Raw genomic sequence first — 27,148 nt, 5'->3', positions numbered from 1 at the left:
TGGCAGAAAGCAAAGAGGAATTAAAGAGCCTCTTGATGAAGGTGAAAGAGGAGAGTGAAAAAGCTGACTTAAAACTCAACATTCAAAAAACTAAGATCAAGGCATCCAGTTCCATCACTTCATGGCAAAGAGATGGGGAAACAATGGAAACAGGGACAGACTTTATTTTCTTGGGCTCCAAAATCACTGTGTACAGAGACTGCAGTCATGAAATTAAAAGATGTCTGCTCCTTGGAAGAAAAGCAATGTCAAACCTAGACAGTGTATTAAAAAGCAGAGGCATCACTTTGCCTACAAAGGTCTGTATAGACAAAGCTATGGTTTTCCCACTAGTCATGTGTGAATGTGAGAGCTGGACAATAAAAAAAGGCTGAGCAGCAAAGAATTGATCCCTTCAAACTGTGGTGCTGGTGAAGACTCTTGAGAGTCCCTTGGAATGCAAGGAGATCAAACCAGTCAATCCTAAAAGAAATCAACCCTGAATATTCTTTGGAAGGAATACTTTGTCCACCTGATGTGAAGAGCCAACACATTGGAAAAGACCCTGATACTGGGAAAAATTGAAGGCAGGAGGAGAAGGGGACGACAGAGGATGAGATGTTTGGATGACATCACTGACTCGATGGACATGAGTTGAGCAAGCTCCGGGAGTTGGTGATGGACAGGGAGGCCTGGTGTGCTGCAGTCCATGGGGTCACAAAGAGTCAGACACAACTGAGCAACTGAACAACAACAAAAACAAGGGTAACAAGGGTCCACCTTAATTTAAAACAACAACAGAATAAACCCAAAGAACAGAAGGCAGGAAGTAAAACTGGAGAGCTCGGTGAAAAGGAGAACAAAGAAGCAAGCTGGTGTTTTAAGAGACTGACAGACAAGTTTCTGGAGAAACAGAAAAGCACAAGCAAACAGTATTATTAATTTTAAAAAGAGAACAAAACTAAACTACAAATAAAGCAGACATTTAAACGGATTCTACCGAAAGCTTCTTTGCAATAAGCTTGCTAATTTAAAAGAAATTAATAACCAGAACTGACTGTGCCGAGAAAGGCACCCACGCAGGGAGACAGTCTAGTCCAGGAGTGACCGGGAGCTCATCCGCAGGGAAGCGGCCACCCTGGTGCTCCAGTGACGGTCACTGGAGCCCAAGGTGGGTGAAGCCACATAGCCCAGGGGTAACAGCAGCAATGGGAGACGGGTTACATACAAGGGGGATTCATGTAACAGGTTCATCCATGAAGGACAATGAGAGCCACGTTCACATCGTTGGAGAGGGAAATTAAAATACAGAAGGGAAAAACTGGCGCGCACGCACGCACACACACACGAGGAATCAGCCCTGCTGTGTGTGCACACATTAGCACTCACACACACTTCTCATCTGTAGCTCTGACCAACCAGAGGGCCTAAGAGAAGAAACACATGAAAAGCAGTGAGCACCCCTAGGGAACAGACCATGGTTTCTAAACACCATCCTTCACTGAAAGGAACCAGGAGGAAACGGCTCACGCCAGGGCTGGGACGGCACAGGAAAAGCCTAGGGCGTCCTGGTGGGCCAGAGAGCAGGGAAGGGCTCTAGGAACGACACGGGCAGGACAAAGGGGCACAGGAGCCTGTCTGAAGGAGCCCCAAATCAGAGGCAGTTTGAGTGTAAAAATAATGATAGAATAAAGTTGGAAACCGTGGTGAGCCCACAGTGACATAAAGAATCAAACTGAAAATTAGTGAAGGATGGGATACCTACAGGGTTTGGAAGTACTTCCTCACATGCAGCATTAATTACAGAGAGTAACGGGACAGTGGAGAAGAGACCCACAGGCGCAGCAGCAGCCGTAACAGGACAAATGAGAACACGTGCCTCCCAACGGGACGCGGCGAGAAGAGCAGGCCTCCCTTCTGGGCGGTCCCCACCCAGGATGGCCACGATGCTGAGGAGGTGCCCGCCCTCACTTCCTGGGCAGGGTGGGGTGGTCCTGCCTCAGGGATGGAGAACGGCCCTGTTCTGAGAAACTGTTCAGGAACGTATCTGGGGGGGGGTACCTGCAACCTGTTCTCAGTGTACAGAATTTCTTTGTCCCTTACATGTAACTTCTCTCCAAGTGCAAGAGTCCTGTGACACTCACTGTGGCCCCACACAGGCACGTGTTTGGGGCCTGGCACATTAGCAGAAGCCCACCAGCTCTGGGACCTGGTGATCACGGCCACCAGTTCCGGGACGGGCTTCCCAGAAGGCCTTCCTTCCCTGGAACCTGAGCCGGCTTCACTTCTCTGGGGGCTAAAGGTGAAGCCAAAACTCACCAGAGGATGAGTGCGGGGGTGGGGCAGGGGTCCTGAGTGGGAGGACCACGACACACGCTCCTTTCTCACATGACACTCTCCCGTTGGGTCTCTAAAGCATCTGAAAGTTCTCAAAAGCGCCCCTCACAACCTTAAACGGTTGACCTGCTTCTAAATCTGCTTTTCTTCACAAGTAGCTTTTGAAATTATTTAAAAGCATTTGCTTTGCTTTGCTCAGCTGTTACTATTACAATATAATCATCCATCATTTTCCACTGCAAATGACCCTACTTGTAGCACAATCAAGCTTTTTAAAGCTACCGAGAAACCCAACCAGTTCCCAAACTATTAATATGTGGAAATTACTCCTGAGTACCAAAACCTAACAAATAAACCTTTTATAACACGTATGGACTATACTTGAAAGAGTATTAAGGCACAGTGTCTTTTATTTGTAAGCAATTTATAAATAGCAATGTCTAAGATAAACACATTGCTGCTCTAACATCTTTTCTCTCTGTAAGGGATTTAAGAATATTCTCTGAAATTTATAGCTGATGTGGAGTGAAACCCTGACAAAACACAAGCCTCGCACTAAGTGGTCATCCGTCCTGGCCTCTGTAACGACAGGAAGATGGAAAGGCTTTATCGGTCATCAGAGAGTTCCAACTGGTGGGGGGGGTCTTCGGCCAGAAGGAATGCGCTGGAGACTGATCACAGAACCTTGATAGTGCTGCAATATGAAAACCCGTATGCGCACTGCTGCTATGAAGTAAGAAATCGGAACATTTCAATGCCAAGCCTTAGTTTTCCTTGACTGTAAGATATCCCTGTGACAGAGCCCTGCACTTGGGCCATTCTCTATCTCAGTCCCTCCCAGACAGCCATTCCGCCGGATTACATTAAACACTCAAAAGAACCTCACTCGTGCATCCAGGTCTGGTTCCTCCAGCAACAGTGCTTCCCTGGGAGCTGCTTTGTTTTCAAGTCAGAAGGAACGATAAAGAGATGGGACCAGAAAAATAAAAGTGTTTCTCACCTAAAACAGTAAGCACATGTTTTAGGGGGGACAAAAATAACTAAGAATAAGAATAGCTGCCAGGAAATACACCTCTTTGTTTCAAGGGAAGATGAGTAACTGCAGGACCTCGGGATTCAAACGGCTCTGGAGGGAACGAGCAGCTCCGCCTCATGCACGCAGCACGGGCCCTGGCCCTGCAGGGAGGGCGGCTTCTGGCGAACCCGGGACGGGTCCCCAGGCCGCACAAGCTCTGCCGCCTCCGAACCCTCCGCCCAGGACGGGAGGGAGAGCTGGCACCCGGGCCTGGGGCAGGAGACCTCGGCCGAGGACGCAGTCGCCCAGACCCCAAGTCCCTCAGCAGTGTGGACTCCCCGGGCATTTGGGGATGGGTTCAGGGCCCCCGTGCACACCTCAAAGTCTTCAGACGTCTAGCACATCCCCTCATATACCTTAAATCACCTCTAGATTATTTATAATACCAAATTATAAATACAGTATTTATAATACCAAATACAGGCTATTCCCATGGTCCAGGCTTATCCTGTATTATATTATTTACTCCTAAATCCCATTCAGAGGAATAAAGGACTTAAATTTTACTGACCCAGGTCATTTATTTTCTTCAAAAAGCATGTCATGGTTTTGGCAGGAAGAGACATCATATTTCAGATGACCTTAGAAAGAAGGAAAGTGAAGTTGCTCGTTTGTGCCTGACTCTTTGCAACCCCATGGACTGTAGCCCACCAGCCTCCTCCATCCATGGGATTTCCCAGGCAAGACTACTAGAGTGGGTTGCCATTCCCTCCTCCAGGGGATCTTCCCGACCCGGGGATGGAACCCAGGTCTCCCCGATTGCAGGCAGATGCTTTACCGTCTGAGCCACCAGGGAAGCCCGAGAAGGCAGTGTAAATACGACATAAACAGCTGCCAGCACTGCAAATTTAAGTTTCGCTTTTTGGAACTTTCTGGAATCACTTTTCCCTCCAGATATCTTCTGTCTGAGGCTGGTTGGATCCCTGGGCTTGGAACCCACGGGGGCAGAGGGCCCAATGTACATTGTCAGTGGTACTGGGCGGGGCTCTGAGCGCAGTGCCGAGATTACAGGACATGCTGGCGGGACCACGGCTCTCTGCCTCTGTCAGCCCTGGACCCGCAGAGACTCCCGCCCGCAAGGCCGCCCTGTGCTGTGCCGCAGGGCCCAGCGGCCCGGCCAACGGAGGAGGAAAACTCCAGAGGATGGTGCAGGACGGGGAAGCCTGGCGTGCTGCAGCTCACGGGCTCGTAAAGAGTCGGACACGACCTAGCCACTGAACGGCAACAAATCATTTTTGTGGTCTATAATATAACCAGGGCATATATCTGTAAATATTCTGAAGCAATACTGCTGATGATTTTGTGGTGACAATTCAATTTTATATCCAAAACCCACAATCTCCAGCCTGCGTATTAGAAAACATAAAACTATCAGCTTATTTCTAAACAAATAAATACAAAAACCCTATAACTCTTCATGACTAAAACTAATTTCAGTGGTTTCCCAGTTCAGCTATTAAAAGTCTCATCAGCCTAGACATATTGCAGCACGTGTCCCTTTTATTTCCATCACAGCAGTTTAAATGGGGACAATATTCCTAGTATAAGAGCATCCAATAAGACTAGGGCCATAAACTTTCAAACGAAAACCACGTTCATCAGGTGCACGTTTATCAGTTACGCGAGGACGCAGAATAGCATTTTTCAGCGAGGGTGCAGAATAGCATTTTTCTAACAGGGGTCATGGAATTTGTAGTGAAATTGCGCCACCTAGCCACCAAAATAAGAAATAACTATTTCAGATCTATTCAGTTCACCAAAGTAAAAGAGAATATGACCCAAACCCCTGACTTTTGTATAAGAGTTTAGGTAATTTAGCTATATTCTGTTTATTAACGTTAAAATATAACATGTTTGTGATATGGTCATTTTATCCATCAAGAGCCATTTCATGATACAAGAGGTTCTCAAATTCCCAGACAAGGGCTTCTTCAAAGACAGGCACCCACAATCTCTACTGACGTGTGGGTGTTGCACGGGCCCTTATGACTGCTCTCCTTCAGAAGGGCAGCAAAACAGCATCCGGAGGTCCGATTCGGCACACACTCAGGTTCCGGTCTGTGGAGACGGACGGCTTCTAGCAGCCCCCGTACAACACGCAGTTCATGCGACCAAGAAGATGAAGAGAACAAACCCATCAAAACTTTAAATAAATGAAGAGGAGGAAATCTACAAAGAGGAGACTCTGAGCCTATTTCAAAGTAAAGAATTTACATGAAAAGAAAAAGCAGCTCAAGTGTACAGTCACAGAACAGATATAAAACAGAAAAAAATATATATATAGCACCCAAGAGAAGACTGTATAAAAGGAGACTGAGAAATCAGGAGTGAGAAATCTTTAAACAGTGCTTTAAAGTGAGTGAACCGTCTTTGACACCGCTGTTATTACTCCAAAGCATCTTCATTTATAAAGCCTGAAAAGCAAGCATTTTTAAAGCATTAGAAACACTGTAGTAAAACTGCTTTTCTGGTTGTTTTTTCAAAAACTTCATAAATCTGAAGGAAAAAAAATGCTCGGCATGAGCCAATATCTTCCTATTAACAAAGTTTATATTTCCTCTTGAAAAGAGAGCAAGTAAGTCCGGATGAGGAGAAAAATGCTCAAAGCAATCCGACTCACATATTTATTCCATAATGTATTCCTCAAGTCCATTAGCACAATAAGAAAGGGCTTTTCTTCCAACACAACTTCAAAGACAGGCTGGAGAGATGCCCAGATTACAAATATGTATTTCCTTAGCATTGGAAAAAAGTGCTCCCTCCAGAAAAGTACAAAGTACCGAAACTCAGGGCACACTACAAGCTATGTGAGAGCAGAGAAAACACTTCTTGGATTTCTGAATGAGCTAGAGAAGATAAACAATTAATGTTGCGATTAATGCATATAAGCCAAGAGTGACCACAGGTAGAGACGGCCTACAAATAGAGTCTTCCAGTCACTTCTCCGTGAAATCCAGTGTACACTGAAGTGTGGGCCGGCCCCAGAGAGAAAAAGGAGACACACTCAGCAGCCACGAAAGCAACATTCATAATAACTGACCACAAACTAGGCCACAAAGAAAGTCTCCACTCCAAATAATCAATATCACAGAGACCACGTCCTCTGAACATACGATCATACTAGATATTGGGGGGGAAAAAAAACTTAAAAAAACCTTCTATGTTTAAAAGCTAAAAACCAAACTCCCAAATAGCTCATGTGCTAAAGAAGAAATAACAACAACTAGTTCATACTAAAATTCAAGGAGTTTTTAGTTTTTAAAAATTTTAAATTTAAGGATAAAACATGCTTAAAGGGAGATGTATAGTCTTAAATATATTTGTTGAAAATGATGAAGACTAAAAACAAATGAGTTAAGTGTCTTTTACTCAAGAGGCTAGAAAAAGTAAACACCCTAAGAAATTAAGAGGAAGAAGAGAGTAGAAATCAATGAAAGGAAAACAGAAGTCAGTACCTACAGAACCAAAAGCTGATGCTTTGCTACACGGTGCCTCTTTCAATAGTTTTTTCAAAGTCTTATCAAAGGAAAAAAAATACAGAATTTTTGGAAAGAAAGAGAACTATAACTATAGACCTATTTTTTAAATCACAAAGTATCTTGAAGCATCTTTTTGCCATGACTTTGTAAAATGGGCATGAAATAAGCGATTTCCTAGAGAAACACTGTGGAAGGGACGGCTGGCTGGCTCCTGTGCCTGCTCGCCCTTCTTTTCTTTCTTTTTTTTTTTTTTTAGTGGGGTTTTTGGTTTATTTGTTGTTAATTGAGGTAGAGTTGTACTGATCTCTCTTCTTAACAGCAAAGCTTCCTGCCCTGTGAGCAGCCCACATGTGGTAGACGTGCCAGTTCCAAAACCCTCAGCCCTTAGCCAGGCAGGCGGCCTCCACCACTTAATCCAAGTGCCTTGCAAAACCGTCATTTTCTGCCCGTCCCAGGCAGTGAGAAAATCTGGCAAGTTTTGGTCTGTATGACAGAACCTCTGTATAACGGAACCTCTCATTGCTAGCTAAGCACATGGATGCGTGGAAGTAAGATGTCACTTCACAGACCCCTTAGCAACGAAGATCTGACCAATATAATGAAAGCTGAAGTGGTGTGCGTTATTCCATTAAATAGTCTAACGGATTAGTTTGAGAGAACAGAAAAGCCAGCGACTCAGTGGCTCCGAAACCAAGAAAACAGCGAGAAGAGAAGGAACTGGCAATGGAGTGACTGAACCAGCATCAGAGGGTTGCTGTGAGGACCACAGCAAGGAACCCAGTGTGCCCCTGGCACAGAGGAAGCAGCGGGAACGAGAATCCATGTTAATACCAAAGAAGCAAAAAGGTGCAACTGCACATCCCTCTGGTTGGCCAAGAAAAATTGCTAAGTATGACAATGTAACAAACGATGCTGGAACATCTGGTTACCATATGCAAAATAAATACGCTTCAGTCCATACCTTGCATCCTATACAAAAATCAACTCAGAATATAAAGCCTAAACTATAAAATCTCCAGAAAATGTAAGAAGAAACCTCCGTGACCGAGGGTTTGGCAAGACTTCTTGCATACAACACCAACGTTCGACTGCTTTAAAACTTTAAACTTCTGCTGTTTGAAAGACACTTTTAAGGGAAGGAAAAGACAAGCCCTGGACTAGAAGAAAACATTTATGCTCCGTATCTGATAAGAGTCTTATGTCCAGAATATATGAAGGATTCTCAGAACTCAACAGTAAGAATACAACCAGCCTAGCTTTCAAAGGGGCAAAAAAAAAAAATTGTGGACACTTTACCAAAGAAGATATAAGAATGGAAAATAAGCAAAGAAAAGATATTTAATATCGTTAGCAACTAAGAAAATGCAAATCAAAACCACAAGACATTTTAAAAAACTGACCGTATCAAGTGTTGATGAGGACGTGGAGGAACTGGAACTCAACTGCCGGTCGGAAGGTAAGGGGTGCAACCACTCTGGAAAACAGCCTGGCAGTTTTTTTAAAAAGCTGAACATACGACCCAGCAGTCCCCTCCTAAGTGTTTACCCAGATGGACAAAAGTACTTGTCCACACAGACTTGTTCACAGAAGCTTTATCTGGAATTATCCCAAACTAGAAGCAACCCAAATGCTCCCCAGTTGATAAAAGGGTAAACACGCTGCGGTACATCCACACGGCGGTAAAAGAAGTGAACTGTGGACACACACTGCGACGTGGATATGCTGCAAGATAATTATAGCCGGTAAAGAGTATATACCAGATGAGTCCATTCATGTACAACTCTGGGAAATCAAACTAAACTACAGCCACAGAAGGAAGGTGAACGGTTGCTGGGGATGGCGGGGTGCAGGGAGGAAACGGGTGACGGAGGACACAGGCCACCTCTGAGGGCCGTGGGCATGTTCATTATCGGCTCTGGCTGCAGAGGTGTGTGAAAACAGGGACTCTCATCCCGCAGAGAGAAGAAGTCAGCACAGCCTCAACGGAGCCTGGTGAAACTGAAGCCCTGCCCGTGTTCTGGCACCGCCTCGAGAGTGGGAGCAGGGGGCGCAAACCACAGGCCGAGGCCAGGTCCTGCTGTTGTGAGAAAGCTTTATCGGGATGCAGACACACCTTTCCGTACCAGTGTCTACACAACAGCTGCTTGTGGAGGCGTCGGCAGAGCTGAGAAGCTGCGGCAGACACCATGTGGCTCTCAAGCCTCAAGTATTTACTGTCTGGCCTTTTACAGAAAACATCTGCTGATCACTGATGGAGACCGACACTGGCTCTTGTGTGCCAGGACACACGCAAAGGAGCCTACGGAAGCGCCCTGCACAACAGCGAAAGGCTGGAGAACCCGAAGTGCCCATCAGTGAAGGAACCGATTACTAACAAACACTGGAATACCATTCATCAATTAAAATGAATACGCTAGACCTACAGCCATCAAAACGGGCAGGGTCTCGGAGACGCCATGCTGTCTGAAGAGAGCTGCAAACAACAAGATGAGGCTACAAACCCACAGGAAGGAGGCATCACGCCGAGCCCATCTTAGTGGCTGCCCTAGTGAGGACAGGACTGGAGCAAGCCCAGAAAGGACTTCAACTTTTCCTACCCATTTTCGTTTATTTTTATAAAATCTAATCAAGATATTTTAGAAGACCCACAAGTTAGATAAATTTAAATGTGACATCTATAACAGACCAAAGAAGAAAAAGCAGAGAAACTTGCTGGGTTTTCCACTCAACTAGAATACACATCACCCCCAACTTTAAAAACGCTAACTATACTTTTCACAGCAGCGAATGTTCACCGAACAAGGGAATTTTTCCCCTTTTATCTTCTGAAGGCAAGAGATCTACCCATCTGAAATTTACTTTCAGAGGAAACTGAAACACAGGCCTAGTGTGCTTTGCATAAAAACAAAGAGTTATAAAATTTAAACCGACTGAAGCTTCAAAGGTTACCTACAGTAACAGCCTGAGGCACACACACTGGAGGTTTCCGACAGGTCTGCACAAACACTGCCAGGGACAGCGGAGAGCTCTCCAGGCTCACGAGCAGGACGATGACACAGTGAAATTCCACAGCGACAGACCACAGAGGGCAGAGGGCTCTTTCCCTCTGAGAACAGCGGGCGGCCGCGCTCTCCTCCTGCTGCTGGTTGCGAGGGGCTCCCTCTAACGGGGGGTTTCAGCCCTACGGGTCTCCTTGCAGCTGCTTCAGGCCAGATCTTCGTGACAAACCAGGACATATTAAGCAGAATTATCTAAAATAAATAGCCATTAATCCAACTAGAAGGAAAGAGAAGCGGCCGCATGAGTGTCTGCATATAAACTTACTGGATTGTTGGCTCCTGACAAAGCTAAGAAACCCAGAAACTTATCTTAAAAACCAAGAAGTGAAGATTTATTCTTATTTTTTTAAGGCGCTAAGACGGAAAGCTCTTGGTGGCATCTGAGGCGCACCACCTGGTCTGCAGGTATTCACCCCGTGTCACGCGCCCCAGGGCAGGGGCTGGTGGGAGGGAGGTGGCGGTGCTAACAGAGCCAAGCCACACACCTGGAAGGGAGACAGCTGGGAGACCAGCCACAGACGGCACGCGCGCTCAAGTCAGATCTGAAAACTCCCCAGACTTCCACTCTGTCACCAGCTGGGGTCTCGCAGACGGGCAGCCTGCCCGCCCCCACGGCGCAGGGAGAAGGGGCGAGCCGGGCAGGAAGGGGTCGGCACGGGGTCAGCGCAGGCTGAAGGAGGGCTCCACGCCACCCAGGACGGGACGAGACGTGGGTGCAGAGGAGCAACGTCAGGCCCCCAGAGCCCCGCGCCGTCTATCCTGCCAACTGGGGGGCAGTGGGGGGAGGCTTGAAACCACGTCCAGGGACGTCGCTGATAATCACAGGATCTGAAGGCTGTGCCTAGTCTCTGAAAGCAAACGTGTGAAACAGAGGTTAAATGCCAGTGCTTACAGAAGTCATTTCGTTACCTTCTCCCCAGGTCTGGACGACGGCTGCAACTTCTCATAATCTTTCTTAGTCTCCAGAATTTTTTTGACAAGTCCTCCTGTTGGAAATCAGTGGTTTAATGTTAGAGCAGTTCTCTGCCCTAAGGAGCCAGCTTACTCTAAGTGCGGGTGGGGTGAGGAGGAATGCTAAGATTCTTTCTCTTTCTATACTGAAACAGCTTCAAATACCCTTTACAAGATAAAAGAGCAAAGCAACTCTTTCAGCCTGTTGTAGACCAAGTACTAATATTTCTTTATGTTGCAGAAAGAGTCATCAACTCCTTTTTTTATTATTATTTTAAAACAGGATTACTCATGAGATAAATACCATATGAAAAATCATTTGAATATACCTTGTTTGGCACGTTTGACCTTGGAAACATTGACTATTTTACATTAATAAAACTAAATTAAATCAAAAATTTTAAAGCCTAAAGATCGAAAGCAAAAGAAAACTATAAACGCAGCAGTGTCATATCAGCATGCATAACCTAACAGAGAAGAGTTATTTTACCACTGAAAAACAGAGCCATTGGCTGTGCGTCCCTAAGGGAGCGGCTACTAAGGCCCAGAAGGCACTCAGCTCTGCCAGGAGCGCCCTGACGTGCCCTCAGTGGGCACACGGGTGGCAACCACGGCTGCTGTGCTGCTCTTGGTTGCTCAGCCGTGTCCGGCTCTCAACGGCCCCAGGACTCTAGCCCGCCAGGCTCCTCTGTCCATGGGATTCTCCAGGCAAGGACACTGGAGGGGTTGCCATGCCTTCCTCCAGTTCACCACTGGTAGTGCTGTTTTAAGTTGCTGAGTGTGTGAAATGCAGGATAAAGAAACACGGCTGAAAGTGTTGGGAGCCAGAATTGCTGGCACGAGCAGAGATGTCCATGGACAAATCAAAGAACTTGGGGAAAACATAAATCATGAATCTAAAGTAAAAATACCAACATGAGCTCAGGATTTAACTTTCTTATGAAAAAGTTAGAAAACCCCTAGGTACGATGACCAACCCAGAAGTGACGTGCGACCAGGCTCCTTGGAGATACGGGGCGGGAAGAAGTACACAAAGGAGCCTAAAACCTTTGTCCCACCAGAAACCAGGAAGCCACAGAGTCTACTGGGCAAACGTGGGCAGAAGGACATGGAGAAAACTCAGGTGGACCGAGACAGAACACATCAAGCGTGTTAAGGCCGTGACTTCAGAACGACATCAAAACCACCATCACCACCAGCACAGCCCTCATCAGTCACCCCTCAAGGTGCCAGGACACAAATGCCCTGTGAGGAACACCCATCAATAAAGGGGGAGCATAGAGCAGCAAACGCCTGGGGAGGGAAAGCCCGACAACGTGGAGTCGCCAACCAAAATGTGCTGGGGGGCGGGGACGAGAAGGCCACCCCCCACGACCCCCACGGAGTAACAGAGCGCGACCCACGTCCGGGCACAGAGACAGCAGGCGTGACCAGAAGCCAACACCACCACCACCGCCTGCTCTCGTCCAAACAAACCGAATCTGACCAGGTCTCTAGAACCAACTCACAGGAACAGAAGAGCATGACAAAAACCACACGACATCGGTGGGTAAGCAGCAGCACCCAACTGTGAGGAACCCTAGAGGACAAGCAACCAGCCTCTTCAACAAATAAATCACAAGTGGGGTGGGGTGGGAGGGGGATTCTACAGAGAGAATTAAGAGTTAGATCAGTCAGCTGCAAACACAGGGACCTTACCTGGACTCTGACTCAAAAGAACTAGGAAAAAACACAAAACAATCGGGATAAAAAACAAGCACTAGACGATATAAAAAGCAGGGATGACTGCTTTTTATAGGCAATAATGGAAATATGGATATTATTCTTTAAAAATAAAAACCTGTTTACAACAGAAATGATGCTCTCCAGGACCTGAAAAATGTGGGGAGTGGGGGGTCACCTTGGGTGGAGACAGAGGTAAGACAAGACGACCGCTCACTGCAAAAGCTGCATGATAGCCCAGGGTTCGCCAGACTACTCTCTCGGCCTTTACACACGTTTGAACTAAGAGAAGACATTGTGGGGACCTCCCTCGTGGTTCAGGGGCAAAGACACCACATTCCCAACACAGGGAGCAGGGGTTCAATCCCCGATGGGGGCACTAAGATCCCATATGCCTCACGCTGTGGCCGGGAAAAAAAAAAAGACACTTCCTGGAAAGAAAACAGTATTACAGAACTGTCAACCTGGAGGGGACCTCAGGAGTCCTCCAATCCCATGGTCTAACCGTGTGGGTAAGAAGGGACGTCATCTCCACAGATGCCCACCGCTGACCTCCGGGTCCTGCCCCCATCCCCAATGGCTTCCATTGTCCCCAGGATGAACCACACACCGAGGAGGCATCGGTGCCACGGCATCCTCTCTACTGCTACTCAGACCCCTGGGCAAACCATGGCAGACCAAGCTCACTTCACCAGGCCCTTTCAGAGCACAGAGGGCACGCGCACCGGCCCACGACTCACCGTGCTTCTCGTCTTCCTCCAGGTCCACCGCCTGGGCCTGAGCGGGAAAGGAGGCAGAGAAAACAGAGGCTCAGGCTTGCTGAGATCCCAAGCCCACACCTGCATGGATCTCATCAGGGTAGGGACCAGGTTAAAGAGGGCGGAAAACTAACTGGAACTTCAGAGGAAAGCTCTGTGCACACAGATCTCAGAGCGGGAGGACTCAGCCCGGCGTGTGACGACCCAACGCGCGCCGCACTTCACCCACCATTTCGAGCTCCGACATCTCGGGGAGCTGTGGGGTGGCCTCCACCACAAACTGGTCGTCTTCCTCATTGTCAGAGTTCTGCGACTCGGTGATCACGTTGGACACGATTTTACCACTCCCCGTCCTAAACGAAGAGAAACTGGGTTCCATTGGAAAGTTTCCCCTGGCCATGCACCCCCATCAACCCCAGGCGCCTGGAACTGCGTGCTCAGTCCTGCCCAAGTCTCCCCGCCCACCACCCCTTCACCCCGTGCCCTGGGGAGGCCAGGCCTCCCGGAGCCCTCAAGCAGCCGCTGACCCCCTCCCAGGCCTCCACTCTCTAGGTGCAGGGGAGGGCATGGTTTCCCTGTGCTTACAGTAGCTTCTAGACTACGCTCCCTAAAATCTGCCAACTCCAAATTTCGTGTTGTCTGAGCTTCTCTGACAACAGATGAATGCTGTCTGCCATTTGACAGAGAATGAGATGGCTGGATGGCATCACTGATTCGATGGACATGAGTTTGAGCAAGCTCCAGGAGTTGGTGATGGACAGGGAAGCCTAGCGTGCTGCAGTCCATGGGACAGGACTGAGTGACTGAATGGAACTGACTGAGCTTCTCCGAGAACCAGCGCTCTCGCCCTCAACCCCAGCCCTGATCGCCCTCACCGGCCAGCCCCGGGGCCCACGCTGCACCCCCAGTGCTGGAGAGGCCCCACCCAGTCGCTGGGCTCGGGGGCCCCCAAATGCTCCCGCACCCCTCTCTCAGCCACAGGCCTATGGCGGGGCCTGGTCACCGCCACAGACAGCAGACGCTCAGCCCCGAATCTAAGCCCCTGCTCCGTGACCACCCCACCCCACCCGAGAGTTTTCCCATCTCTGGCTGGAGAAAAGTCCAGGTGATGCTGACTGGACCCTTCACCTCGTGCCCTGGGGGCGCCCGTGAGCACACCCTGCCTCTCCACGCTCTGCGGGCCTCTGGGGTGGGCGGCCTGTCCTCTGCAGGAGGTTCAGCAGCACCCTGGCCCCGAGCCAAGCTCTACCCCGGGCGCCTTGTCTCCGCGTCCTCCCCAGTCCCGATGCCACAAAATGTCCCTAGGGGTGGCCCCGAACGAGGACCTCGGCCCTGGTCCAGTCTGGGCACCAGGCCCTCCTCTCTTTCCTCTGAGCCCCAAGCCTCCACCCCCAGACTCACCGTCAGCTCAGGAGAAAGACAAAGAGCCAGGAGCTCACCGCCCAGGACCTCACCGCCCAGGACCTCACCCGCCCACCAGCCCTCTCTCCGTGAGGCCAGTCCCCCAACACGCCCGCTATTTCCCAACAGCCTGCCCCCAACCCACACCACCCGTGCCTCCCGTCTCCCCTCCCGACTGGACCATCCCCACCACCTTAAAAACAGGAACTCTCTAACTTCTCTCAGGCCTTCCCACCACCACCTGCTGCCTCATTCCTTCGATCCCCTGGGCAACAAGGCTTAAAAGACACACCGGCACTGCCTTGGCCCTGCCTCCCTCCCAGCTGAAGCCCGCTCCAACCAGCCCGCTCTCCTCCTCCTGTTCCTCACTCTGACACTTTGCAGCGTGTCCACACTGGATCCTCAGGGAGATCCGTAACATTCATGAAGCCCTGCGTGTGGCCTGTCTATACTGCTCACGACTTTCTGTCTTTTGTCTCTAATCTTTGTGCGATTAAGCCTCTACATTCTTTTATCCCATTTTCCCCGGACTGTCTTTATGCTCAGAAAATCCTCTTATCTAGAGATGGAAGGCATACATTTTCCCCATAGTGGCAAAGATGTGATTGCAGAGCACGGACCCCTGGGTGGAGGCGGTCTGGCCCGTGCTTAGAGGTCGGGGCCGCCCAAGGTGCTGCGCTCCCGCCTCAGCCTGTGCGCCACCCCTGCCAGCCCCACCCGCGCTGTGGAAGCCCCACCCCCGCTCCCAGTGCCCAGACACTGACATGGCTGCCCGGGGCCCCACCTGTCTGTGGTCAGCGCCTCCACACTCTCCTGCCGTCGAACCCGGGGAGGCGCGGGCCGTGCGCTCCCAGGCCGAGGTATCCTCCTGAAAAGAGACACAGGACACTTGTGCGTTTCCCAGTGGACAGAAGAACACCCAGGCTAGTGCTAACTTCCAGGCCACCTCCAACCTGCCAGTTAGGACACGGTCTGCAGAGTATTAGGGACGCCCCACTAACCTGACAAGTTCAAAAGCACCCACCTCTTAATCTCGTTAAGGTAAAAAGAGCGGTAAACATAACGACCAGGAATCAAACCCGTGACAAAATTTAGCCGAGAGGACGAATCTCCCTTAACCTCTGAAACGCTCACAGGAGGCAGGTGCCCCTCAGGTACGAGAAGATTAAGCGGGCTTTGCCTTCTCTGAGCAAACACTTGCTCACAGCTGAGCTCAAGCGGCGCACGAGCTGGGGCAGAAGGAGAGGCGGGAGCGGGGCCGGGCGCACAGACCTGACGGCCGCCGCGGGCTCGCCGGGCGCCCCGGGGCTCTCGGGCGCCTCGCTCTTCTCCTGGCCGGGAGCTCCGACGTCTCCTTCTGGACGGGCGGCCGGTCCACCAGCAAGTTCGAAAAGGAAAAAAAGAACAAAACAAGTAAACATGTGAAGAGACAGCCATCAAAACAATGACAAATATGAATGACAATTTTCTCATCATTTGGATGAAATTAAAACAGACTCTTGGTATCTAAATTCGGGGGAGGTGTGGGGACATGGGCAGACTCAAAGCACAAACTGGGTCCACTTCTCAAGAAAACAGAATTCAACAGGTAGGTCTGTCAGGTCAGCAACTTAACTGAAAGGAAAATACAGCCCAAGGACAGAAGCGGACACACACGTGTAAACACGCGTGTGTCGAGGTGCTCAGCCGCCGCTCACCGCAGGGACAGACACCAGCAAACTCGGGGAGCTGCGGTTTGGCCCCGTGTCACACGCTCGTGTGATATAGTCATCGTGTTAACACACGCGTAATCAACAGCATGCTGTCCTCGGTCGTGTCGGCTCCCTGTGACCCCATGGACGGTCGCCCGCCAGGCTCCTCTGTCCACGGGCTTCTCCAGGCAAGGACAGGGGAGTGGGTAATATATCTAACAATCACATAGCGTAGGTGGGGGTCTAAAAGGACACTCATCCAAGCTATGGGCACGGGATTACCAACGCTTTTCATTTTCTTCATATTTGAAGTTTCTTTATTTTGGCTCTGTGCCATATTGTTTTTATAATCTGAATAAAGTTTTGTTCATTTTGATAAAGACTTAATCAATAAACAATAAACCCAAACTATTAAGACAATTAAATTTACTCTGCTATTTAAACTGAAAGTGCTTTATATGTTAGAAAATAGTAAAACCAGAATTTGATTACTGGAAATATAACTTATACTCAAGAAAAAAATTCCTGAAATGCATTCTTTTAAAACATAAAAAGTTAAATTGGTGGCTATGTTTCCTTAAGCTACTTTCACTAACACAATGTATAAAACTTAAATCTGAGAGTGCATGTTAGTATCTGTACACATGGACACAATTTATACCAAACAGATTTATTTAAGGCCATTACTTACCTGCATCACTAGGACAGTCACCTAAAAAAAAAAAAAGTACATCAAAGAATCAATTTCTGTCAGGAAACTTCAGTACATTTAATGATCAGAACAGGATTTGAGAAAAATATATTAGCAATAACTTTGGATGTCCATTAGGGGAAAAATGGTCATTTCCTCATAGTCTCTTTTCCGGCTTCCTAATGCCACTGTTTTATTTTTAGAGAGAGACAGACAAACAAAACCATGAATCGTAATGTGTCGTTGCTTGAAAACAGGAGATAGGAATGCGGAGAAAGCGCGTCGGCCACAGAGCTGAGCGGCAGGCACAGAGGCAGGGGGTAGCAGAGCCAGGCGCAGGCAGGCGGGCCGTGCCACGCGAGTCAGCCGCGAGGGTCTGCTCGTCGGCTCCCAGGCGGGAGGGCGTCTGCCCTCAGCAGCCCGCCTCGGCACTCGTCACCCCGGACTTTGCCTCCAAGTGCCACGTGATAGGGACAAGCGTGACGGCCGAGGCCACGACCAAGGAGGGAAGCGCCGAGGGGCGGATGGACCCAGGACGGTCTCTGCGCTTGTCTCTTAAAGCACACGAACACGCGCGCACAAGAGCCAAAGTCCCCGGATGCAGGACGAGAACAGACGCCCCCAGGGACAGCCTAGTGACCCGGAGGACACACGCTTAAACGCGGGGAGGGCCAGACTGCAAAAGCGGCCTGTGGACACCAAGGTCAGGGCCACAGACAGGCCACCCAAAAGGGGCCGGCTCTGGGGGCGCAGGGGGCCAGCCTTGGGCCTCAGATACCTGCCTCCTAGAGGTCCAGCAGCGCAGAGGGCAGTCTGGAAGACGGGGCAGCCTGGGAGGACGCGCGGGGTGCGAAGGGACCGGTGCGAGAGCTGCCTTGCCCCCGAGGCCCCGACACCACGGCCCCGGGCCTTCTTCAGAGCCAGGAGGGGCTGTGGGCCATGAGGGGCTCCGAGGGCGGCCAAGTCCTGAGCTGACCCCAGGCGCTGCACACACTCGGCGGCCTGCCCCCAGCCCAGCACGGCACCCCACCTCACAGACGCCCCCGGCCGTGGGCTCTGCCTGCACCACCCAGCCTCCACCCGCAACGCCCGGGCCGAGGCCCTCTCTGCCTTCCTCCCTCGTCCCTGGCCAGCGCCCCACCGCCAGGCTCCCAGCCCCTGTCAAGGCCGCCAGCGGCCCCCCTGCCTTCGGGTGCATCCGCCCTCGGGTGTCCACACGCTTCCAGGCAACCCCACTGCTCCGTCTCTCCCCATCACCCCACAGCCCGGGCCAGTCTGGCCTCTGGACCACGCGCTACGCTTCCCACATGATCTGAGCATCATGAAGCCACTCACCCCTAAAAACAGCATCAGCATCCTGTCTCCAAGCTTGCAATACAGCCACTGGCCCCAACTTCCGCCCCTGCCCTGCCCCGAGGGCCTCCCTGACCCCAGTGTGAAGTCTCCCCGCAGATCACCCCCACACCATCTGCTGCAGTGCCTGCGGCTTCAGCTCACTCAGGCCCTCTCTGCCCGAGGGCTGGGCGCACCGCAGGCCTCCGACAGGCACTTTCTGCTGAACAGGCTGGCAAACACCAGCCCTCACCTGCCCACACCCCTGCAGCCTGGACACCTGTGCCGGGCCTGGCGCTGGGGCACGACATGGGAGCAGCGGTTAGGGCGCCCCTCCACGCCCGGCAGGACCTCCAGGGCCTGAAGAAGCGCACGCTGGTCCAGAAAACGGGGGATGTGTGTGCACGTACGCTGGTTCACTGTGCCGTATAGCAGAAACTAACACACTATTGCAAAGCAACTGTACTCCAATCAAAAGCCTTTTTTTTAAAAAAAGCAAATACTGAATGTATAACTTTACTACAATTATTTTTTTTTTAAATGCTGATGAAAAATATTCATGCTTGAAAGCAGAACCCTGGTGAGGGGGGGCTTGAGACAGAGAATAGTGAATAGTGAAGTCGCTTAGTCCTGTCCGACCCCATGGGCTGTAGCCGACCAGGCCCCTCTGTCCATGGGATTTTCCAGGCAATAGTCCTGGAGTGGCTTTCCATTTCCTTCTACAGGGGATCTTCCCAACCCAGGGATCAAATCCAGGTCTCCCGCATTGTAGACAGGCACTTTCCTGTCTGAGCCACCAGGGAGAACGTCACAGAGAGGTCAGAGTGGAGACGGCCTCTGAGCTGCTGGGAAGGCCTCTTTGGACGGGAAACCTGGGGCTGCGGCCCGGCCTCTGGGAGCCCCAGTAGCAACTGAGGCTTGTCCCTGGGTCACCCCGACACTTCTGGGCTCAGGAGGAACTCGGAACTCGGGAAGGTCTGCTGCCCTTGGCCTGGGACTAGGACGCTCTCCTCTAGTTTATCAAACAGGCAAGAGTGAGTCACCAGCCACGTTTGGTCCTGAGCGTGGACGACAAGGGGCTGGGCCTCGGCGGGGGTCAGAGGCCTGGGAGCCTGTGGCTGAGTCCATGACCCCGGGACACCCCGTGTGGGGGACGTGCGGGTGACCACCCTCCCTCTTACCTTTCTGCTTCGTGGCCAGCTCTGACTCAGCGCTGCGTCTCCACGGACTGGCTGCACTGTCATCTGAAACACTAGCTGAGTTAGTATTGGCTTCTTTCGCTCCTGACGTCAGATAGTTAAGGCGGGTGATTAAGAGGGGGACGTGCAGCGGGGTCACGGGCGGCACCTGACGCCTCTGTGCCTCCCCACCGCCAGTTCCCCAGGGATGACCCAGGGCGGCTTTCTAGAGGATGCACCTGGACCGCTCCCCCCAAGCCTGGCTCTGGGGTCAGGAGTGGGGAAGGGGCGCCCGGGAAGTGGGCAGGCCCCACCCACTCAGTCGAGGCAGAGGCCGGGGGCCTCCCCCACACCGTTTTCCAGGACGGCCTGACACTACCAGTCCCCCCTGGAGGCTGCAGCTTCAGGATGGCAGAGGCAAAGCTCTCCTGCCTCCGCACAGCCCTACACACGCCGGAAGCTCCAGCACACCTGCCTACTGTTTACGGACTGACAGATGTTGACCAAAATAGAAAAAAATATCAAGTACCCGAGAAATAAAATATTTCTATTAAAAACGAAAGCAGGGGGGCTGAGGGGACACACTGAATTGCGGCAAGAACCAGGGAGGAAACCTGATCCATTACCCAAGCACCGCCCCCCACATCTAAGAGGGATCCGGAGACAAGCATGATGCCGGGAAGATGTCCCCTTTCCTGGAGCACAGTCTCATGATCGCTCACAGGTGCTCAGAGAAGGAGCTCATGTCAGAATTACGCTGTCATTGTGAACCAAAGAACCTTTGTTCTTGTCGAATAAAGAGTGGCTTCATTTTATGCAGAACTACATAGGATAGACAGCATACAATTTTCTGAGGAAATTTTTTTTGATCTGTTAAGAATGATGTGGACCTAAACAGCCTGATTCAAGTAGTTAATTATTTATGATATCTCACAGACAGACAGCAACCAAAGAACCAACACGAAGTACTATTAAGCTCTAAAACAAACAAATCTAAAAATCAGGATAAGCTGGGCAGTAGATGACCAATTTTAGAAGAAAACACCCCAATTACTTTAAGTTGTCACATGCTATTCGGAAGCGTCAAATATTTTCTATACTGCGGCAAACGCCACCAACACAGTAAGTGAATTACAGATGCGTTCTGTCCGTAGCTCGAGGAGACCAAGGACACTTTGCACAATTTCATCTCCTCAAAGTTCTTTCTCTATTTTTCAAGAGGCTGACGATGGTTGTTTTAACATTTCTAGAAGTAGTGTTAAAGTGAGGTTTATTAAACCCCAAATTCACAGAAATAGAAAGTACATAAAAAAACAGACTATACCTTCACTGATAATACTACAACCAATCCTTATTCAGAGAGCGGAGGTTAGCCAGCTTGGCAAACAACAGCTTAAGAAAAAAATTAGAAATTAAAATCACTATGAATTGGCACAGAGAAAAACCGCAGCACATGAGCACCACCTGCTGATTGAAGTACTGGTAATTACCGAGTCCTGCAGGTGAGAACGAGGGCCAAACGCCACACCTGGAGGGGGCTCTCACCCCAGTGCGAGCACGCGCGCAAAGCTGGGGCGCCTGGTGGGGCCACCCCAGTTACTCCCCGGAAACACCTCAGCCAGCACTGGCCCGCAGCACAGCACAAGCCCGCGCTCTGCCAGGGCTCTGTGCAGCGTCTAGCCACACAGCGTCTGACCATGTCCCAGTGCAAACGCAAACATCCAGGCTTTACACGGGGGGAGCTGCCTGGCACAGGGATCAGCCCCAGCCTCGCATCCTGGGGTGCAGAGACGCTGAGTGCATCCTGACGGGACGTAGAGCAAAGGGCACAGCGGCACTGCGCAGGGTGAGGGCGAGCAGGCTCTTCGGCCCAAGTCTGACCAGGTCTTTAGATCCAAGGGAGATACGGGAGGTGGGAGGGGGCCGGGGGCTCTAAGCTAAATGACACCACGAGGAACAAGCAGACAGACAGGCTGCACCCGACCAGCAACCGCAGCACTCTGCAAAGTCAACGACCTGGGACAAAAGTCGGGGCGCGGGGATATTCCAGATTCAAAGCGGCTGAAGAGACAAAAAGAACAGGCTCGAGGGAGGAAGGGCCTGTGGGGAGGGGCCCCCAAGCCGAGGTGGCCAGGACCACACCCGGGCACAGCGAGCGCTTGGGACTCGGCGCGTGGCCACCAGGTGGCACCAGGCTCCCCCTCATCTCCACAAAGCACTGGTGGAGGCCCCAGTCAGGGCTCTGTGCTCCTTCAAGGCGCAGCTCCCATTATTTTCACAGCTGCAGATAAAGGTCTACAAAGATCCATACAGTGCGAAACAACTCTCTGACTGGACTTTAAACCCATCACGCCCTCTCCGCACAGCGCTGGCTCACCCCGACTGGGGGCTCTGCCAGCTGTGTAAGTGACCAGCCCTGGAGCCGTCGTGCACGGCACGCCTGCGCCTCGGCAGCCACTGCAGGGCCCCTCCAGGCGGGCCTTCTCACACCCGGCACCCACGAGGAGACGCCGGCTCAGCGAGCACACCCCGCAGCTCGCTCCAGGCCAGCGGGGACGCAGTCTGGCTCTGGAGGCGAGGTGAGTCCACGTGGGCCGCCCAGCTGCCCGTGCGCGGCAACCTCTCACTCCAGCTTCACCCCCGGCCCACTCCCCTTTCCCACGGCTCAGGGACCCCCGAGAGGCTGAGAAAATCTCCCGCAGAAGTGAAACAAATCATCACAAGATGTGGCTGAATGGCACAACCCGTGTGGTCACTGAGAATGGAGTGTCCATCCGTAAGAAAGTGCTCTGCCCCGATGTAGGTCATTCGTCCCCCACACTGCTCAAGACCCAGATAAACCACACAGGGCTGACCTACTTGGAACAGAAAAACCACGGATCGTCACTGCTGAACCGACAATGGAGCAGAAGGCCTGCACATACATCTCTTAGAAACGCAAAAAAAAAAATGAGGAAAGGCAGAATGCAAGCACAGAAAGATGGGCCTGCTGCTGTTCTAGCTACAATTACTGAATGTCTACAAACCAGCTAGATCCGAGGCAAGCTCAGCCCAGAAAAACGGTTACCTTTCCCTGAAGTCAAGATTTACACTATTTTCCCTCTTAAATGTCACTCAAGAATTCCCACACTTCTGAAGAACTGAGCTAAGCATCACAGAAGACGACATGCAGTTGTCATCTTAGATGATCCCACTGAAACTCTGAATCCGCACATCTAGCCTCACTGTACCAGCAGGGCGAGGACGTGTGCACACGTCCTACTGCCAGCCTCAGATGTAAAGGGTGCGCCATGGGGACACTGCCCCCAGGAGCTCCGAGCACCTTAAAATATTTCCTGCGGCAAGGCCATGCTCTCGCTCAGTCGCGTCCGACTCCGCCACCCCACGAGGCTCCTCTGTTCAAGTGGGTTTCCAGGCAACAAGACTGGAGCCAGCCGCCATTTCTGCCTCCGGAGGATCTCCCCAACCCAGGGATGGAACCCGCATTGCAGGCAGATTCTTTACCGCTGAGCATGGGGGAAGCCCACTTATGGTGGAGCGTTTTCTTAATAGAACACAGCAGAGTCGTCTGGAAAAATGAGATAACTCTCTATCTATCCACACCACCTCATAAAATCCTAGCAGCCAAGATAAAAGAAAGCACTTTCACTTAGATTCAGAAATGTCACACATAAAAAGGCAAGAAAAGGTTAACGTCAAGCTCAGTTACTCTTTTTCATTATAAAACTTAGCAGATTAAAGCAAACAGAATATCAAGTTATTTGGGGTCTTCAATACATTGTGAAAAGAATCAGATGAACATTAAAGTGGTGGGACTAAAAAAAAAAAAAGAAAAGAAAACCAAACTGAGATGTAAATATTTCTTATCAAAGCAGTGAGGAATCTAAACTAAAGAATATATTTTTCTCACCTATTTCTGAAGTTGTAGTTTCATGCTCTGGTTCATTATTTAATCTAGGCACTATGGGGTCTAAAATTTTAGCTGAAACAATATTCTCCTTTCTTCCTGACATGAATAGTTAACGACAGATTAAAATATTGCAAAGGCTTTGTATCCGGTTGCTTTGGTTTGTTGGGATTTACAGGGGTTTCTGCCAAGGTCACCAACTAGCTGTCCCGTCTACTCAGCGGCCAGTTCTCCAGTCTCCACGGGACACTGGTAAGACGCCCCCCTTCCTGGCTTCAGGATGCCCCTCTCCAAGCTTGCCTCCACCCTGCTGGCCTGTGTCTCCTCTGCCAGAGCCGCCCCTCCTCTCCGACCCTCGAATCCTGGGCGCCCTGCTCCTCAAGATGAGTCACTGCATGAAGGACCTACGCTACCCTGGGAATTCCCAGCTTCTTTCACATAACGCCGGCTTCTCCAGGTCTCTCCCTGAACCCCAGGCCACACGCCTGCCCGTGGTCCCAACACCTCTACCCGGCTGTCTCACCGGTGCCTTGAACGTAATGCCTCCAAAACAGAAATCCTGGCCCAGCCACCCGATCCACCAACCAGCTTCTCCCAAACCTTTCCCCCTGGCCATAAACGACACCACCCAGGGTCAGGCTCCGGCCCCCAGGACTGACCCTCCCTCCAACTCCTCTCCTCGGGAATAGGTGCCACCCACTGCATCAGCACGCCCGTCACCCCACCCCGAACTTCTCGGCAGGGACCCTTGAGCCCCATGGTCACGGCCTGTCACTTGCACACAGCCTCAGCCCCTGGCGGCTCTCCGCCTCACTCCTGCTCCCTGCAGTTTTAATGGGGGCGCTTCTCAAGCCTGGGCTGGTCTCCGTTCTGCTGGACACCCCCAGGGGCTGCGTTCACACTTAAACAGCCCGCCCGGCAGACACAGCCCCCGATGAACCCAGCCTACCACTCAGGAGCCCGGTCTCCGGTCACTTGGCCTCTCTCTGCTCCAGCCTCTCCACCTGGCTCCCAGGCTCACAAACAGGCAAGGCTGTCTCAGCGATGGGCCTCTGGCCAGTCCTGGACACCCACAGCTCATGCGCTCAGTGATCCGAGCTGACTCTGTGCAGACACCCCGGGCCCGGACCCCCACCTCTCTAGGCGTCCTTTCCCTTCAAAAGGCTCTTCGCTAAACTAATAGGAAAGTGTACACCCGGACCTCTCCTTATTATGCAATAGAGGGTATACACCCTGACCTCTGCTTGTTATCTGATAGAAGGTATACACCCTGACCTCTCCTTATTATCTGATAGAGGGTGTATACCCTGACCTCTCCTTATTATCTCACAGAATGTATACACCCTGAACTCTCCTTATTATAAAATAGAGGATATATACCATGACCTTTCCTTATTATAAAATAGAGGGTATATACCCTCACCTCTCCTTATTATCTAACAGAAGGTATACACCCTGACCTCTTCTTATTATCTCACAGAATGTATATACCCTGACCTCTCCTTATTATCTGATAGAAGGTATACACCCTGACCTCTCCTTATTATCTGATAGAAGGTATACATCCTGACCTCTCCTTATTATCTAATAGAAAGTGTACACCCTGACCTCTCCTTATTATCTAATACAGGGTATACACCCTGACCTCTCCTTATTATCTCACAGAAAAGCTATACTCCCTGACCTCTCCTTCTTGCCTGTCTTCTCCCTCTAGAGCAAACTCTGCATGAGGGCAGGGGCCCCACAGACATCTGCAGAACAATGGGAGCCTCCTGTGGACCACGGGCCAGGGCCTGATCTGTGGCAGGGAACCTTCGCATGGGGGTGGGGCGCCCTGTGGCTCAGACCCCGGGGTCGGCGGCCCCTCTGCCCTGCCCCACCCCGGCTGCCCGAGGACAGTGCTGCAGCGCCAGGGCCCCCTCCCAGAGCCGAGCAGGCGCATCTCCAGGGCAGCAGCTCGGTGGCCAAGCAGAGGATCCGGCAGCTAAAGGTCTCGACTCACCGGCGCGCGCTCTCAGCCTCCCCTGGGGCTCACTCAGTCTTACCGAACTGTTTCACGGCATGCTCCTTCTTAGCTTTACTGGAGGAAGAGTTACACTCTTTTTCAGGGAAGAGACTATTTTCACTGGTTCTAGAGTCCCTTCTTCCTGACGTGAAATTGCACAATAAAAATATGTATTAATTGGTAATGCTGCATATTATTGAACGAATGAAATTAAAATGCATTCCCTAGCTGAAAGTGCTTCACTTTGCTACAATTCACTAGTTAAGAATAAGCAAAAAAAAAAAAAAAACAACTCTCATATTCTTAAGCAGAATGCTTTTTCGATCCTCTAGAGATTCTGGAATGGCTTTCAGATTCTCAGTATGTTCAACCAATGTGATACTCCCCCCACCCCCACCCTTCTAGTAAACTCAAGGCTTCTCTTCTCAGCAGGAACACAGAGCACCTGTGTCTCACACACCTCCTGGACGCCGGACACTTGCCCAAACGCTACCCGTTACAAGAGGGGGCAGTGCCAGCTGTGCCAGTTGAGGACCTGGGGTTATTAGGTCCACGCTCGGCAAGTGGGCAGGGACGAAAAAAGAGTTCACCTATTTGTCAGTAGCTTAGTAGAGCTTAATGTCGTAAGGCCAGCAAATCTCTGATAACCAAATCTCTTAAAGACCATATAAAAGGAACCTTATGGTACAAGCTCACCAGTCAACTCAGATGCAAACAACCTGAGTTATTAGACGAGAAAAGCAGATGACATGACCGTCAGCTTAGAAAATGAAAAGAACCAGTGCAACAACTCTGTGTTAAGATTTGGTCCAGGCTAGACTGAAGACACAGCCACACAAATCAGGAACGCTTCTGCGTATATTCCAACAATGAACACCAAAAAATTAATGGGGCAAAGAAAGATACCATTTCCAGAAACAACTGAGCGATCCCTGACTGGCAGACACACCCAAGCACCGCACACATGTCTCCGGAGAGGGAACCCCCTGTCTAACTTGAAAGCTGCAGGATCCAGGCGTCCCAGGAACAAAGCCTAGGCTTCACCCAAGTGCAGGCACCTCTTGACAAGTCTGTTTCGTGGGAGGTGGGACTCTCTGACTCATGGAACTCAAGTGACTGGAAAATGTCTCTGCAATAATAAGCAAATAAAACGGCTTTGCTTTTTTTTTTTTTTTTTAAAGAAAAATGCCAGGGAACTGACAGTGAAACAGAAGAGAAAAACGGAAACAGAAACAGCAGACCCCAGACTCCAGACCCCAGAAGGCCAGCAGGGAGAGTGCAGAGCAGGCAAGAAGGCACCGCCAGCCAGGGCCGACCCTGGGGCACCCGGAGAGCAACCATGGGGACGCAGGTCTTCATCTCTCAAACCTCTGGGCAGACCACACAAACAGACTGGTGCTGCATAGAAATTCCACACCGAGGCAAGTCAGAAGCCAAACATAATCAGAATTAAAAACCTGGAAAGATACAAGAAACAGATACTTATTTAAAAATTGGCGACTACACAGTCCATGGAATTCTCCAGGCCAGAATACTGGAGTGGGTAGCTTATCCCTTCTCCAGGGGATCTTCCCGACCCAGGA

General features: G+C 50.8%; 1 protein-coding gene across 1 annotated transcript in view; it reads right to left on the bottom strand.

The window, feature by feature from the left end:
• TRAF3IP1 (TRAF3 interacting protein 1) overlaps positions 1-27,148 on the bottom strand; it is a 59,947-nt gene that overhangs the window by 21,390 nt on the left and 11,409 nt on the right. The window contains exons 8-15 of the mRNA XM_068964678.1: positions 23,564-23,659; positions 19,657-19,758; positions 17,144-17,164; positions 16,034-16,118; positions 15,546-15,629; positions 13,590-13,713; positions 13,343-13,379; positions 10,839-10,915 (exon numbers count right to left, since the gene is read on the bottom strand). Coding sequence (XP_068820779.1) covers positions 10,839-10,915; positions 13,343-13,379; positions 13,590-13,713; positions 15,546-15,629; positions 16,034-16,118; positions 17,144-17,164; positions 19,657-19,758; positions 23,564-23,659 — 626 coding nt within the window. The remainder of the gene's footprint in view (positions 1-10,838; positions 10,916-13,342; positions 13,380-13,589; positions 13,714-15,545; positions 15,630-16,033; positions 16,119-17,143; positions 17,165-19,656; positions 19,759-23,563; positions 23,660-27,148) is intronic.

Source organism: Capricornis sumatraensis, chromosome 2, assembly GCF_032405125.1.
Source record: "Capricornis sumatraensis isolate serow.1 chromosome 2, serow.2, whole genome shotgun sequence".
Classification (NCBI taxonomy): Eukaryota; Metazoa; Chordata; class Mammalia; order Artiodactyla; family Bovidae; genus Capricornis; species Capricornis sumatraensis.
The sequence above is the reverse complement of the archived record's forward strand: the minus strand, read 5'-3'. Positions and strand labels throughout refer to the sequence as shown.